This window comes from Lacerta agilis, chromosome 16 (assembly GCF_009819535.1).
Source record: "Lacerta agilis isolate rLacAgi1 chromosome 16, rLacAgi1.pri, whole genome shotgun sequence".
Classification (NCBI taxonomy): Eukaryota; Metazoa; Chordata; class Lepidosauria; order Squamata; family Lacertidae; genus Lacerta; species Lacerta agilis.
The window spans coordinates 14019234-14036571 of record NC_046327.1 but is presented as its reverse complement, the minus strand read 5'-3'; the positions used below and the strand labels follow the sequence as shown (position 1 = coordinate 14036571).

Here is a 17338-nt window from a genome sequence, read left to right as displayed (position 1 = left end):
CTCGTGCCTCTAAGAAGTTGCTGGACTCCAAGGAATTCAACATCACACTAGGTTGAACATTCCAGGATGCCAGCTCCTCTCCCTGTCCATCATTGGGGCAGGATTCTCCCAACCCCCTCAAGTGCAGGGAGGAGGAGGAGGAGAGGTAAGCCATATTGCGCAAGCGGAAGCCCCTACCTGTCTTGCCAGAGTGGTACATGCCCTGGTGATCTCCCACTTGGACTACTGCAACACGCTCTACGAGGGGCTACCTTTGAGGGCGACTCAGAAATGCTCAGCTGCACCTAGAGAGTGTCTTGGAGAAAAGCTTGGAGATACATGTTAAAACGGGAAGCCAGTGAACCCAACTTTTAAATTTTGGACATTAAATGCATGTTTAAATAAGCAACTTTTGAGTATACCTAAAAGTCTAGCTATGATAGGAAGATGGTCATCTAAAACACCTCTCTGTTTTGCTCCAAATTGCACTGTGTGTGTGCAAATTAGTGTTTGGAAAGGGAGAGGCCACTATGTTAAGAATGCAACTATTTTTAACGCTGATCATAAAGTGTCTGCAAAGTGTTTTGACATTTATATGTTTACTGATTCCATGAGGGTGGAGAATCACTCTGATTTCACATGTACAAAAATATTTGGGCAAGAGCAAGAGTTTGCCTTTAAAAAAAAAAAAAGGAAAGGCGGTTATCTTTGTGAAAAGACCTTTATTTGTTCAGAGTAAGAAAAAGTTTGTAAAAAAAAAAAAAGGGAACTAAAATGATTTATAATATGTGTGGGGCACTGAATATGTAAATCTAAAACTGACACCCCAGTATAGCTTTATAGGATCAGAAGTGCTTACTATAATTACAAGAAGCTAAGGCTTTTTACACTACCTGTCTCAGCTTTGAAATAATCTAAGTCAAGACACCCTTTCAGAATGCATTGGAATCATAAGTGTGTTTGGCTTCAGATACACACAGATGGATCCACTGTCCAGATCGTCACATGCAACAATGGGCTACACACGGGCTACTGTGCCCACTAAACATGACCACCTTCCTTTCTTCTCAGGGGAGGGAGACCTGGACTCAGCAACACAGATCACCGCTCCAGGTGGCAGTGGCGTAAGGACAGTTGCCCTGGGTGCAAAATCCTTAGGGGCGCAAAATTTCAAAAGAAGAAAGTAGTAATAATAAATAAAGAATAGTGTGCCCTTGCCCTCACAGAGAAAATCTCTCAGTGTCCACATGGGCAGACTGAGGAACAGATTTGGGTGGTGGCTGGTTGCTAGAACGTCTTCTGCATGGGTTTTAGAAAGATATCCGCTCCCGACCAATCCTGTCCCACACTCCACCATGCTCAACACTCACGGGGCGTCGCAACAGCCACTCGGGTAGGTCGCTGAGGTATTGCCCCTCTATTGCAGCCTATCGGGCAGTGCCAAGGATACTTGCCTTGCCCCGGGCACTAGCAACCCATGTTACACCACTGCTGGGTGATGAGAGTCGGAGGTATGTTCACTCTTCACACACACACACAACTCTCAAGCACAGATCAGTAGGCAGGCCTCCGTGCTACATGTACTTAAAAATAAATATGGCCATGACCCTTTTCTAAACATGAAACCCAATCCATATGGACTGTAGCAAGAGCACTTTTCAATATACAATGCAAACTGTACCTTGCCTCTGTTGAAAGCTTTGCCCCTTCAGCCTGATAAACAACAGCTTCCACCAACTGCAAAGAGAAGAGCTCCTAGCATCTTGCCAATTGTGCCCTGTTGCCTGCAACAGGTTTTTTTAAAAAAATAAAATAAAATCATACAGGAGGATATTGAAACCAAGAGAGCAAGCATTAAGAAGTTTGATTTCAGAAGTGAATACAGGCAACATTACAATCTAAGTTTCGCTTTCTCATCAACAATACAATCTACTGAAGTGCACGCATGTCCTCTTAACATCCAATTTCTGCGTGGAGATAATCTTAAGACATTCAATTTGTTATGTGAGCCTTTATGATAGAATGGGAACTCAAAGCAAAACACCTTATCCATTCAATAAAAATTAGACTTGTTACATCTGTATTTCAGAAAACATTTTTTCACTTTCACCCACAGATTCCAGTTACTTATAATCTTGGAAACAGACAATCCAGTGCACAATCTCTCATTTATTTTAGAGCTTGTGGATTCTCCATGGTGTCAAAATTGGAAGGCAATGTTCTGGGAGATTAAAAGAGATTGAGAGCTGGTAGACTGCCTTGGAAGGTGGCAGGTCACTGGAAGTGTCTAAGCAAAAGCTGGACAGCCATGTGTCAGGGATATTGTATTGCAGATCCTGGATTGAGTAAGTGGGGTTGGGATGGATGGCCTCTAGCATCCCTCCCAGTGATCATGTTTCTATCATAAACCCATGTTTCTATCATAAACCCACAGCCCATATTTCTTATTCCTTCCAAGGTATTAAGTTACATGCTGGCAGTTTCCGTATGTTTCTATATTTTCTTGATCCCACAAGTTGACACAAAATCAAAGTATTGCTTGATACTTTTGAACACCACCAGTTCTGGAACCTTTGCTAATCCAAATGCATATCTACATATCTGCATATCTGCATACTGTATCTACAGAGAGGTAGCAATTCCTTCCCCCAAACTAGCTGCTGCTAATAAAAAGACTGTTTCTAAGTATTAATTGCTAACATTTATTTTCAAAACAGAGTCTCGGTTGCATCCACTGAGTGTTTATTGGAACAGATGGCAAGTGCAGGGGATTTAAAAATATATACAGCACAAATTTAAAAAAAATGCACAAAATTACTCATTGTCACTCCCCAGCACAAACTTGTAAAGCTGAGTAAAATCCACTTAGTACTTAAAAAAAGGCAGTCTCCACTCTGTCAAATAATTAGCACTTATTTAGTGCCTTTTAGAGTCAACAGATTCATATGCAATCTCAATATCTCTTCTATTCCCTTTGCAAGGTAATTTAGTATTATCCACTTATTAAAAAATGAGGGATACAGTGGTACCTCGGGTTACAAACTCCGCTAACCCGGAAGTAGTACCTCAGGTTAAGAACTTTACCTCAGGATGAGAACAGAAATCGTGCGGCGGCAGTGGGAGGCCCCATTAGCTAAAGTGGTACCTCAGGTTAAGAACGGTTTCAGGTTAAGAACGGACCTCCGGGAACGAATTAAGTTTGTAACCAGAGGTACCACTGTACTGAGAGGTAGTGGGCTAGCAAGTTCACGGCAGACATGAAATTTGAACCAAAGGTTTGTCAGTTCATAGCTCAAACTCCCAGCTACAATACCAGGTCTCCGCACATAATGGTACATACACAGCCATCCTAATGAAAGCCAGGGGGAAGAAACCGGTTGCTTGTTGTGAGAGGTCTCTCTTCAGCTGCGCTACCCTCAGACATGTTTAAGAAAAGTTTCACTGGCTGTTTTTGTTTTTGTTTTAAATGAAAGCCCAAGGTGAGGAGGATAAATTTGGTGAGACTTGGGGGGTCACTATGAAACAACACCCATCACATGGCAAACACTAGCAATTCAAAAAAATGCAGAAAAGGTTCGGTTTTTGTTTTTGTTTTAAGAAAAGATGAATAGTCTCAGGTACAGACTTTGGGAGGCACACAACACCCCACACAACTTCCCCCCTCCCCAACAAACAGCTCAAAGGCTCTGGAACCTAACTGACTACATTGCCATAGCCACAAGACCACCTCTGAAATATTCTGCAGGTTTCCTGAGCATTGTACCAAGACAGTACCAACTTTTGCCCTGTAGACCTGACCTTCCCATCCACAAAGCCCAAGTTAATTCAAAGAGACCTTTGGGAATCCAGCAAGCGTCTTCTGTCAGCCAAATTCCCTTTCCACATACGGAGGAGGGGGGAGAAAACAGATTCTGAAGAGTGAACAGCTGCAGTTTCGTGGTTAGCCCCTCCTTACTGAACTAACAAGAAAAAGGAAGGACAATGACGATGTGTTGGCACCTTGCATTTTAAAGAGTCCTTTATTATTATCATCATCTTAATTATTATCATCACCATTCTTATCATTATTATTGTAGTGTTCCGTGTATCAACTTCATTCAATATAAAGCGGTCCAAAACGAGAAAAGTCCCTGTAGTTTCTTTGCCGTCAGCCAAGGATCATGAATAGGAGCATTCAAGGCCAACTCGGATGGTTTAATAAAAAGGTGGCACAAAAAATGTACAGTTTCAAACTTTTTTCAAGTTGGATCAGTCCCGAGGTTCAGCACAGGTAGTTCGTTCCTCCAGGGGGTGGGGTGGTGAAACCCAAATCTGACACCAAGTCGTGCATAGTGTATCTCCAGTATGTTTAGTGGTACCGTCACTTGGTCAGAAGTCCGTGGTGCAGGGAGGAAGAGGGAAGGGAAAGATGCGGTTTCTTATTTGGTCTCAGGCTTATCTTGCAAAAGTGGTATAATAGACTCCCACGCCGTAAGGCACTGTTTGAAACAAAGACACAGAACGGCAAACCCATCAGTGCTTCCATTTAAAATCAGCCACTTGCAGAAGGCCCTAAAGAAAGGACATTGTGGTTGAGAGAGGGGCTCTTTTAGGTACCCAGGGGCCTGCGGTGAAATGTTTCATAGGGGGCCAGAGGCACCACCTTGCGAGAGTGATGGAGAGGGGCGTCCCGACATCGCACTCAGGAGCATCACACTTCTCTTCCTAAGCTGGGCAGAAGCTTCCTGGGCTTTGGGAAGGTGGCCCCTGGGGAATAGCCTAGTCCCATTGGTCCAAGGACAGCACACTACTGCCTGGGCCTCAAACCACTGAGAGCTGTGTATGCCTCTGCACCTTGAACTGGGCCTAGTAGCTCACTGGCAGGGAATGCTGCTCTAAGAAGAAGAAGAAGAAGAAGAAGAAGAAGAAGAAGAAGAAGAGTTTGGATTTGATATCCCTCTTTATCACTACCCGAAGGAGTCTCAAAGCGGCTAACATTCTCCTTTCCCTTCCTCCCCCACAACAAACACTCTGTGAGGTGAGTGGGGCTGAGAGACTTCAAAGAAGTGTGACTAGCCCAAGGTCACCCAGCAGCTGCATGTGGAGGAGCGGGGACGCGAACCCGGTTCACCAGATTACGAGTCTACCGCTCTTAACCACTACACCCCACAGTGAAACATGCACCATTGCACAGCGCCGCTTACCAACCTAACAGCTGCAATTTTATTTTATTTTTCCCCAAAACTGTTTTCACTGACAGATTTTCCTGGGTAACGAAGGTACATATACCGTCTCTGTTTACATTTCATAGAGTCCTATCTACAGGTGAGTTGTATTCGGTGTGAGACGCTGCTATCGTGGGCATTTTGAGGTGGTGGGGAGAGACAGGTGGGAGAAAGAAGGGGGAGCAATGGTTTTTCTCCTTTTTTTGCACATTATGCATTATGGCTTTTGTGTCAGCGTCACGTGGATAGGTTATTCATCTACGCGTTTATTAGGTTTCCTTGGTGGTGAGAGGGATTGGGGAGCCCAAGGGCATAGTAGGTTGCATTCGGTTGTTGGCAGCTCCATTTTAGGCAACCTTTAGGAAGGTGGTACATGCTAATCAGAAAGCGTGATGAGAATTCAAAGACAGATTCCAGCCAGGCAAAAACACTCAAGGAGGATGTGGAGCAAGGCTGGCGAGGGATGTGGCCTGAGGAAAGAGGCAAGAGTGGCCTGGAGAGCTACATTTTGCCCTTCCATTTAGTCCCCCGTACCGGTACGAGAACATTCCGCATAAACAGTGACAGTGTGAAAAAGCTAAAACGAAACTCGACGGTGGTAAGCAAGAAGCGCACTCCTCTAAAGTATTCAGCCCTGCTAAATTCTCGTTATCAGGAAGTTCCACCAAACCACACCACAGTCGTTTCACTACATAACAGCGGCAACCTTGAGAGAATTACCTTCTCGTAATATTGGATGTTTTTGTCTGCCATTCCCATCAACAGCTGCCGAAAGTCTTGGCGCTTGTTGTTCTGCCACCGGTCCATATCTGCCTTCAGGTCTGCGTTGAAGCATTCCACGCGGTCCTGGCACTTTTCGACCTCAGTGGGCACCTGGGGAGAGCGCGAGAAAAAGGAATCCCCTAGTGCTGTTGCAGACACAAGTCAAGGGGTCTTCTTGGACCAGGAGTCTATTTATTATTTATTACTATTACTAATTTTCTCAATAAACAATCATTACATTGAAAAAGAAAGAGAAAAACACAAAATAAAACTATTAAAACATCTATATTCACCCTTAATATTAATCCATATTTTGGGATTCACCGAATCCCTTGACTTCCCTCCACTCCCTCCCCTTGTTCCTTTGTGCTATTTTCATTTGTGCATGTCAACATTATTGTTACTATTAATATTTTATTATTTATTTATCCTCCTATAGTTGTTTTCCTTTTTCCTTTTCTCCCGCTTTCTCTTTCATTTACGTTTCTCCTTTCCTTATCTTTTCTTCCTTCTGACTTTGTTCTCTTTTAGACCAAGTAGCTCTTTTATATCAGTATATTATTAAAAAGTTACTCTGTAATGGGTACGTATTTTTGTATATCTTTTGAAAAAGTATCCCAAAAAAAGTTTTGTGTTGTTGTTTTTTAAAGAAAAAGAAGGCACCACATTTGCTTTCCCTGACTTAAGCCCTCAGGTGTTCAGCTTCGGGAAACAATCATTTGAGACAGGAGCGGGGGGGGGGGGTCCTGACATGCACCCTTGCACCAGCCACTCCCCAATGCGATCTGTGCATTGGGGAAACACCTGTACCAGGGCAGCTGGGTGAAAATGAATAGGCTGTCCCTGTGAGCTGCAATGCAAAGGAGCCTTTAGGGTTGTGGCTCATAGGGAGTGCCAATGTTGCATCTGGGAGATTGTCATGCTGCAGACCCGTCTCCTGATGCAGGAGTAGCTTGGGGGGAGTTGGTACAGGGGTGTGCAGAGGGCAGATGTGCCTTGGTATCCTGCATCATGTGATTATAGTCATGTGATGCTTAACACCCAAATAGGGTTTTAATACTGGCAGTTATGGAGTAGCGAATTTGTACAGGTGGACCAGCATCTTAGACAAGTGTGAAAGGCTAAAGTTTTTATTCCCAAGAATCTACACAGGCTCCCAGTATGTTTCTGAGCACAATTCAAAGTGTCGGTGCTGAACTTTAAAGCCCTTGAACGGCCTCGGCCCTGTATACCTGAAGGAGCGTCTCCACCCCCATAGTTCAGCCCGGACACTGAGGTCCTCCTCCGAGGGTCTTCTGCTGGTTCCCTCACAGCGAGAAACGAAGTTACAGGGAACCAGGCAGAGGGCCTTCTCGATAGTGGCGCCCTCCCTGTGGAACACCCTTTATATCAAGGAAATAAAGAACTACACCACCTTTAGAAGACATATGAACACAGCCCTGTATCAGGAAGGGTTTGATTGTTGAGATTTTCTTATGTGTCTGTGTGTTGGAAACTGCCCAGAGTGGCTGGGGCAACCCAACCAGATGGGCTGGGTGTAAATAAATTAATAATAATAATAATAATAATAATAATAATAATCCAAGGCCATATTTCCTTTCAGCTTTCAGCTAGGGAGACAACAAGAGATCTTTGTATAGCTAGCATGATGTTGTGGCTACACAATGCGATGAATTTGGACCAGAGTCACCTGGCTTCAGATTTCCCCCAACGCAGCTACAGAATTCACTGGCTAGCCTTGGACCAGCCTTTCAGTCTACTCTAACTTACTTCACACTTCAGGACTGTTCCAAGGTTAAAACATAGTTCCTAATACAGAATGTCCTGAATACCTTTGAGGAGCAGTGGAGCACAGATATGAGATAAATCCAGAGCTTAAACTGTTAATTGTTCTATTAGCTTAAACAAAAGACGAAGTAGAGAGGCTCTAAGTGGCAAAGCAAACCTATTAGTTGTCACTGCTTTCAAATAAAATTGCATTAATTAAAGGAGGCTGTGCCTAAGATGAAAAGAAAAAGATTAACTTCAAAGTGAATCAGTATAATCACTAATTTTTAAAGCTTTTAAATATTGGTGGCATGGTGGATAAGGCCTCTGCTGCTTATTCATCAGTTAAGGAATCAATGTGCATTCAAGCACCAACACTAAAGTAACAGCTTTTATTCTCCAGAAATATGGTGACAAACGTAGTTACCCCACTAATGGATAGATCAATTCAATCTATGTGAAAAGAACCTTAACAAAGGTTCTTTTATAACACCATAAATTGAGACCAGGAATGGAAAACCCATGGTCCTCCAGATGTTATTGATCTCCAACACCTGTCTAGCCCAGCCAGCATGGCCAATGGTAAAGGGTGATGGGTGCCCCAGTCCAAAATTCAGAAGGGCAAAGGTTCTTCATACTTGCCCAAAATCCAGCCAACACATGCTGTGAGATAAACCAAAGCTGGTTGACAGGAGAGGGAAAGTATAATTGCCATCTCTTCTTACACAAGCAATGAATATCAATAAGTATTGATCAAATCTGCGTATATATTTTATTACCCCTTGTAACAATTAAAAGCATCAGACCACCGACTGGCCAACTTGGGATAGTCAATTGTTTGTGGTATTGAGCAGTTTTGCTTCCTTTTGTCCTGAGGACCTCTCCTACCCAAACAAATGATCTTTCCCTCACCAAAGATCAAGTCCAAGAATCCAGTTTGCAGTCCAATAAATTGCCTTTTAGTCACCACTATTTACTGCCATTTTCAACGTTCCACGAAAGCTTTTTAATCTTGCTGAAGACAATGCAGTGGGAGACTTAGCTGTCCAAGAGCGGTTCCCAAGAGGACTAACCTTGGGGCGGTCTTCTCTTTTTAAGACCACAGCTTCCAGTTTGGCTTCATATTCTGCTTGAACTTGATCTCTTTTCTTCAACACATTCTAAAGGGGAGGAGGAAAGAGAGACAGGATGCTATCAGAGGAGATGCAAGGGTTATGTCCACACACACTTCATATGAACTTCAGCTTGTCACACCAAGCCAGCTGTAATCCACTTGAAACCATCACCACTTAGGTGTCAGCAGTGGAAGTCTATTGGCTAGGAAGAGTGATGCAAGTTGCATTGTCTTCTTGCATTAGACCAGCTATGGGAAACCTATGGCCCTCCAGCTGTTGCTGAATCACGACTCCCATTGGCCAAGCTGGTCAGGAGCTGATGGGAGTTGTAGTTCTGCAACATCTGGGGTCCGCAGACCACCAGTTGGGAACCACTGTTCTAGAAGGTCAGAAATGAAGGTCCATGTTCATTTCCTGGCTACTGGGGTGCAAGTTCAGCAGCCACCAATGGGGAGAGCATTCTCCTAGTGTTTCGACACTACCTGCTTGTACAGTGTCTTCCCAGAGTGGACTCTGCAATGTGCTCTATGTGGAGCTACCTTTGAAGGTGACCTGGAAACTACAACTAATTCAGAATGTGACAGCTAGACTGGTGACTGGGAGTGGCCGCCAAGACCATGTAACACCGGTCCTGAAAGACCTACATTGGTTCCCAACACATTTCTGAGCACAATTCAAAGTGTGGGTGCTGACTTTTAAAGCCCTAAATGGCCTCAGCCCAGTACACCTGAAGGAGCGTCTCCACCCCCATCGTTCAGCCCGGAAACTGAGGTCCAGTGCTGAGGGCCTTCTGGCAGTTCCCTCACTGTGAGAAGCGAAGTTACAGGGAACCAGGCAGAGGACCTCTCAGCAGTGGCATCCACCCTGTGGAACGCCCTCCCATCGGATGTCAAGGAAATAAACAACTATCTGACTTTTAGAAGACATCTGAAGACAGCCCTGTTTACGCAAGTTTGTAATGTTTTGATGTTTCATTGTATTTTTAATATTTTGTTGGAAGCTGCCCAGAGTGGCTAGGGAAACCCAGGCAGATGGGCAGGGTATAAATAATAAGTTGTTGTTGTTGTTGTTGTTGTTGTTGTTGTTGTTGTTGTTGTTATTTGAGGTGTCCAGATTGCAGACGTATACCGGAAGGATCACTACTAATGTATTTTAGTCAGTGAAACAATCCTTATTTCAGTGCATGCTCATCATCACCCTTCAGAAGGGATAGGTAGCCTTGGATAGTGTATGCAATACAGTGGCTTCGTTGTGAAAAAGTTCAAAGTCATCACTCAGCTATGAAGCTCATGCATTTTAAGCTCCTTTCAAGAACAGCAGGACAGAGATCAGAAATCATTTCATCCCGGCAAAACAAATTTGGCAGGACTACAGAATGCAGCTCAAAAACTTAAAGCTACAATCATTTTCCGCCTCAAGCAAATCGTTGCCCTCGTAGCAGTGTAAATCTGTTGTAAAAATTAACTACTGGCCGTGTCCCGCCCCCCCCCCCCACTTCCAAGCACTACAAACTGTATTAGTACCTCCAAAACATTTGATTACAGCAAGGCACTCTATTTAAATCTGCCTATCCCCCAAACTAAAGGACGCGGGTGGCGCTGTGGTCTAAACCACAGAGCCTAGGGCTTGCCGATCAGAAGGTCGGCGGTTCGTATCCTTGCGACGGGGTGAGCTCCCGTTGCTCGGTCCCAGCTCCTGCCAACCTAGCAGTTCGAAAGCACATCAAAGTACAAGTAGATAAATAGGTACTGCTCCGGCGGGAAGGTAAACGGCGTTTCCGTGCGCTGCTCTGGTTTCACCAGAAGCAGCTTAGTCATGCTGACCACATGACCCGGAAAAACTGCGGACAAACATTGGCTCCCTTGGCCAGTAAAGCAAGATGAGCACTGCGACCCCAGAGTCGTTCAGGACTGGACTTAACTGTCAGGGGTCCTTTGCCTTTTTTTTTTAATTCCCCAAACTAAATACTTTGCTTTGAGATATCAAGCACATCCCCTGAAATGCTATTAAAGCAATTCTGAATGGCTGGTGCTCACTCTCAGGTTTGCTACCTACCTCAAAACTTTGAAGATCTAGCAAGCAACATATGAATCAGATCACATATACAGGCAGCCCTGTCTCGCAACTATCACTGAAACGGTTCCAAGAGGCTTTGTGGTTACAAGGTTTGGTTTTATTGTCTTGTGGGCAGGGCAGGCTTCAGCAAATGTGCAGAACAACTTGTTATTTGCCCATCAAAACCGATTTCGCCCTGTTATGCTTTTCAGCAATAAATTTCATTGGAAACCATTTATATAAAGGCAGCGGAAGGAAAGCGTTTTAAAGAAGCACCTTTTAATTCATGTGAGCCAGCAAATTGCAGTGCAACAAATAAAGGGCAGCTATTTCACGGCCCTTTTTTGACATCCTATCTGACAATCATCTGACAATGAGGGACGTGGGTGGTGCTGTGGGTTAAACCACAGAGGCTAGGGCTTGCCGATCAGAAGGTCAGTGGTTGGAATCCCCGTGACGGGGTGAGCTCCCATTGCTCGGTCCCAGCTCCTGCCCACCTAGCAGTTTGAAAGCACGTCAAAGTGCAAGTAGATAAATAGGTACCGCTCCGGCGGGAAGGCAAACGGCGTTTCCGTGCGCTGCTCTGGTTCGCCAGAAGCGGCTTAGTCATGCTGGCCACATAACCCGGAAAAACTCTCTGCAGGCAAACGCTGGCTCCCTCAGCTTATAGAGCGAGATGAGCGCTGCAACCCCAGAGTCGTTCGCAACTGGACCTAACAGTCAGGGGTAACTTTACCTTTACCTTTATCCGACAATGACATCCCTAACCCAAACGGAATTTTTCAGTACTCCAGTGATGCCAAAGTCTTTGTTCAAAACATGGGACCGTTCTGATCAGATACATTAACTGCAGGGGACATTTTTAGCTGCTGTGTGTGCAAATCTGACACTGAAAAGGAAGGCAGTTAGGTAAATCTAGTGCTGAGGTTTCTTTAAACCTGGCCATAATAGTACCTACCAATTTTGTGATCCATTCAATAGCTGAAAGATATGCACTTATCTGCTGATGTGTTCCAATAACTTAGGATGTGTGATATCTGCAGCATAAATGCTTTCTGCAGTTTAAAAGGCACAGCTTTATTTGCTCTGGGAGAATCACAGTGATGTGCAACTTTTTCCTATAGTTATTAGAGAGGCAGAGAAGCCCTTCCAATTGAACAGGTATTCCTGCTTTGGTGCTGGTATGTAAAAATGCTAATAAACTAGCTGCCTTCGGCTAAAAGAAATCTGCCTGCAGAATATGTGGAGATTCGAACTTAGCGGTTTAATCATTAATATATTGCATTCGAAAGGCACATGGCTAGCAAACAAACAGGTCTGGGACAATACACATTTGTTTGCCAACAGAAAGAAAAGGTGAAGAACTATTACATCAGTTTCTGGAGACATAGGATTGATGTTGCCTTCTCTAGAGTCCTATACAGGTGATGTGCTGCCCTCATGTAATTACCCATCGGGGAGATGTGGGTCTGTCTCAGTAGCCCTGCCCCCCATATTTTATGTCCTCAGCACCCAGTCCCACTGCCATCCACACTTGGATGTGAAAAGGGCTGAAGCAGGAATCCTGTTCTATGAATGGACATTCCTCAGATTAGAACTTTGACCACACAGGAAGTCTACACTTCGTGATTCTCCTCCAAGGAGGGAAGGCTGGCGAGGGCAGGTGCAAGCAAGCAAACGAGTCCCTGCACTTTCCCTCAGACTATGGTAACGGCATGAGGGCAGAATGCCTGTATAGGGCTTAATTTACCATATTTTTCGCTCCATAGGGTGCACCGGACCATAGGGCGCACCTCGTTTTTAGAAGAGGAAACCCAGAATTTTTTTTCTGGTTTTCCTCCTCTAAAAGCCCTGTTTTTTTGAGGATCAGCTAAAAGTTTAGCAACTTTTTTTGCAAAGGGAAAAACCCTGGTTTTCTGAGGATCAGCTAAAAGTTTTACAGCTTTTTTGCTAAGGGAAAAACCCTGGTTTTTTGAGGATCAGCTAAAAGTTTTGCAGCTTTTTTGCAAAGGGGGAAAAGCAAAGAGGAAAAGCCCCGTTTTTATGGGGTTCAACTCACATTTCTGCAGCTTCTAAAGGAAATGGAGCCTTTCTACAATTTCCAGACAGATAATCTAATAAGCCAGTGACATGTTGCTGGGGAAACAAACAACCTCCCTCTGCAGCACATTCAACAAAGGAGGGCGGGGCTGAAAGGGAGCTGGGGACTCTTATCTCTCTCCCGATCTCTTGCTGATCAGCTGCTGAGTGGGGACCTTTCAACACCCCCTTTACTCTTTGTAAAATAAAAAGCATGATCCTCTTTTGGCCCCTGGGCAATTCAGCTCCAGGGACCACCATTCGCTCCCTAAGACGCACAGATATTTTCCCTTTCTTTTTAGGAGGAAAAAAGTGCGTCTTACGGAGCAAAAAATACGGTATTGTCTCCCACCCCATCTCGTACCACTGAATGCTAGCTCAATATTCCACCCCATTAATGGAAAAGGAGCATGCTCAAGGACATCACAACTTATATGCAGACCTCTATTTATTTTTAATCACACACACACACACAAATTCACAGGTTCTCTTCAAAAGTTATCCTCCAAGATAAGATTAAAGGGGACTGGCTGGTATATGCTCAAATTTTCTGTCGATTAATATGCTGCATTTCCCAGAGTTCTTTGGGGGAAGCCACGACTGTTTAAAAGTGTTTTGATACTGCTTTAAATGCATAGTGCAGATGAGGCCTTCCCCTGGTTGTAACCTGCGCTTAAGCAAACCTTTCTTTTTATATTTTAAAAACACGTTCACAGTACTTCCTAGTTTCTTCTCTCTCTTTTTAAGTGGCATAAAATACCGGGGGGGGGGGGGCAAAAAGTTCTCCGTTTAAAAACGGAGTTTGGTTTTGACCTGGGCAAGGACTTTAGCCATTTCTCACCATAAAGAAAACAGGAAATTTAAAAGCTATGCAAAAAAAAAGCATTGTTACATATTATTCATTATATGTTGTTCTACAAGCAGAGTATTGAAGCCGATGCAATGGTAGAGGATTTTTTTAAAGCTGCACAAAGTTGAATTTCTCAAAGGACAGGAGACGGCAGGTGACTGCCCTGCACCCACATGAAAACATGAAAACTCCTCTCCATACTTTCAGTTGCTCAGGCATATATATATACACACACACACACACACACACACACACACCAAAAAAAAGCCCAACCGTTAACTCCATTTACCTAATATCCAAACATTCCATGGGGAACTGTTTGTACTAACTGTGCCCAGAATGCTTTATATCATTTCAACAGTTCCTACTCCTGCTTTTCTTTTCTTTTCTTCTCTTGTAATAGCAAGCCAGCATGAAAATGATACATAGCAGGCCCCGTGGTCCTTCCCACAGCTTATATATCATAATCGGTGCATCAGAGAGACACATTTGGGCAACCCCTTTCATACAGCGGCCACATGCGACTTCTCAAAGCAGTGAAGGCTGCATCATGATGGTAAGAAGAGAAGAATTATTTATCAATTACAAGGCAAGGGGATAAGCAGGCTTGCAGAAGAAGATAATGTCCCATCTTCATGGCTAATCAGTCCCCATAACACCTGGAAACAGCGTGTTACACCCAGTGTTCGAAACTCCCATTGTTCTAGGCATGTTTTGCAACAGGGAAATTCATTAGTGCAAACAGTTTCCGAGCTCTGGGCACAGAAATGCGCTTAAGATTTCAGATTAAAGCTGCAGAGTAGAAGGAAAGGAGGACCTTTTTCTGCCTCCCTACTTCCAGCTACTCTCTGAAGACTGGAGAAGAGACCCTCTTGAGAATATTAGGGAGGTGGGGGCAGGGGAAGGACTAGACCATGTGAAAAATGAACATCATATTTTAGCTGCAGTTCATTCGTTTTCAGCTTTGTATTCTTGTTAATAAAAAAAGCACGCCCGGACATTCCATTGTTGCGCCCATAACCTAAGTTTAAGGTGGCATTTAGCTCCTAGCTTTCCTATCTCAGTTTCTAAAGCTGGTTACACCTGTTTAAAATCCTGCAGGCAGCCCTTGTTACAAGCCAGCACCGCCATGGACACACACACACACACACACACACACACACACACACACAGGTATACTCTGGAGGTAAGGATTTTCAAGTATTTGGTATGCTAGTGAACTCACCTGTCATCTATGGGGGCTACACATTGCCCCCCTGCTAACCATGCATAGCCAGAACTGAGAAGCAGCATCTGCAACCTGCATTCCATCCCACACCTTGAAAAAAGATTATTTCATCTTCTACACTCAATCACAGCTAAGGGTTCACTGGCACCAACGTTACTACTATGTAATGTGGTCGCACCCAGATTCATCATGGTTGGGGCTAGCAAAATGTGGCAGTAAGTCAGGATCTGAAGAACTGCAGGATGAAGTCAATTTCAGAGGCTATGTTGCAATGAACCCTGGTTAATAACACTGGTGGAATCCAACATTACACTATGGCAATCCTGCCTCCCCTTCCGCAACATGCTGTTCTGGATGGAGTTTCTATAAGTTGTCAAGTATACCTTCAATTTAACCCCAGTGGCAAAGCGGCAACCAGAGGAGTTCCTTCAAGATCTGTGTTACATGGTCCTAACTGGCTGAACCATTCAATAGCCAGAAAGACGAAGTCAAATGTCTGCCATATTAAAAGAGGGACGGTGAAATTTGTTCCAGGGGAATAGTTCTGACTTTGCTAACCAAGGTTAGCAGGAAGCCTGTGTTACATCTGCCTGAGCTCCATGATTTTGAATGCTTGGGGCACTTAATCTGTATATAAAATTTCTGGAACCATTTTGTGTCAAAGTGACAGCAGCAGGTAGAAGAGGCCACGCAGAGATCTTCCGAAGGGGATGCAGTAGTTTTATGCCCATGAAATGTCCACATGCTGGCATTTCCGGGAAAGCTGTTTTCCTAGATACAAACATCTGCCTGCCACAAATCCCATTTTACCTTCATGGACTCCGAGTACAGCATATATTCTCTTAGGACAGGAAGAAAGTCTTCGGTCATGTCTTCGCTCAGTTCCTCGAGTGCCGTACAGCAATTCCCAATGCAGGCAGACACTCCTTCAAGAGGCTCCGACAGCTCTTTCTCTAACCCACTCCAGGTTGAGTAAACAGGACCATACTCTCGGAGCTCCACAAGGTATTCTGCAAGAGAACGATGCTATGAAAATAAAAGGCAGGAACGTTCTGGTTTCTGGGTTTCGAGAAGGCACCAGAGGGTTTGTGTGTTTGTTTTTTAAAGTCACCAAGATCAGAAACTTCTTGTGATAAGGAAAATACCAATACTAAAATTATCAGAACCTACAAAGTAAGGTCTAGGACCTTTGGGTAATTGCTGTAAGCATCTTGTTACAACTTAAGATGCAGGAAGACAAAGAACAACAAAGAGGAGTTTTGCCATTCTGAATGCACACTCAATACTTTTTTATTCCCTTTTTTCAATTATATTTTGTTAAGGTTCAACATTTTAAACATATACAACCCAAACACAATTTCATCTCTTCTCAAATTTATCAACTTCCCCGTTTTCCATGAAGTTGTTGTTTCTCACCTTCTGCTGCAGTATCTATTAAGTCATAACCACAATAGTGTTTGTGGAAGAATGGACACCTTTTTCGGACTACTGAAATAAATATTATAGCATGATGAACTTGTGAGCAGGATTTGAGCTATGAGCAACAGAAGTAATTATATTTTTGATTCCGTATGAAATACATATTCTGAAAACGTATATACTGGGGATGGGAACCTATGGCTTCCCAGACATAGCCAGACTATAATCCCCATTATGCTTGACCACCAGCCACTTTGGCTCGGCTGATGGGAATTGGGAGTCCAAGCATTTTCCAGGGGGGCCAGAGGTTCCCCCACCACTGGCATCCAGCCTTGCTAGCAGAGCAAGAATTAAAGTTATAAAGAAAAGCTGCACATACTACTCACCTACTTCCTCCTTGATAATTCGCTGTGCTATCCTGTCAATGGTTCCAAGCTTCAGAGAAAAAGTATCTAGGTAGTCACCAATGGCCGCAAACTCCACCGGTCGACTTCTGAGTTTATAGCTTCCTGTGACATATTTTACAGATTCTCCCATCTTAGAAAGCAAGGCCATTCCCTGCTTTTTATAAGCATGAAGATCCTATGGGTGGCAAGAGCAGCCAATTAGCTTTTAGATTATGTTTATGTTCCAAATACAGTCGTACCTTGGAAGCTGAACGCCTTGGGATCAAATGTTTTGGCTCCCGAACGCCGCAAACCCGGAAGTGAGTGTTCCAGTTTGAGAACGTTCTTTGTAACCCGAATATCTGACACGACTTGTGCAGTTTCCGATTGGCTGCAGGAGCTTCCTGCAGCCAATCGGAAGCCGCGCCTTGGTTTCTGGATGTTGTAGAACTCAAACGGACTTCCGGAATGGATTCTGTTCGACTTCCGAGGTA

The 17338-nt window shown here is 44.1% G+C and overlaps 1 protein-coding gene across 1 annotated transcript in view; it reads right to left on the bottom strand.

The window, feature by feature from the left end:
- Positions 1-4018: 4018 nt before the first annotated feature.
- SNX30 (sorting nexin family member 30) overlaps positions 4019-17338 on the bottom strand; it is a 39691-nt gene continuing 26371 nt past the window's right edge. The window contains exons 5-9 of the mRNA XM_033174028.1: positions 16845-17040; positions 15850-16049; positions 8786-8872; positions 5904-6056; positions 4019-4457 (exon numbers count right to left, since the gene is read on the bottom strand). Of these exons, the coding sequence (XP_033029919.1) occupies positions 4398-4457; positions 5904-6056; positions 8786-8872; positions 15850-16049; positions 16845-17040 (696 nt within the window). The 3' untranslated portion in view covers positions 4019-4397. The remainder of the gene's footprint in view (positions 4458-5903; positions 6057-8785; positions 8873-15849; positions 16050-16844; positions 17041-17338) is intronic.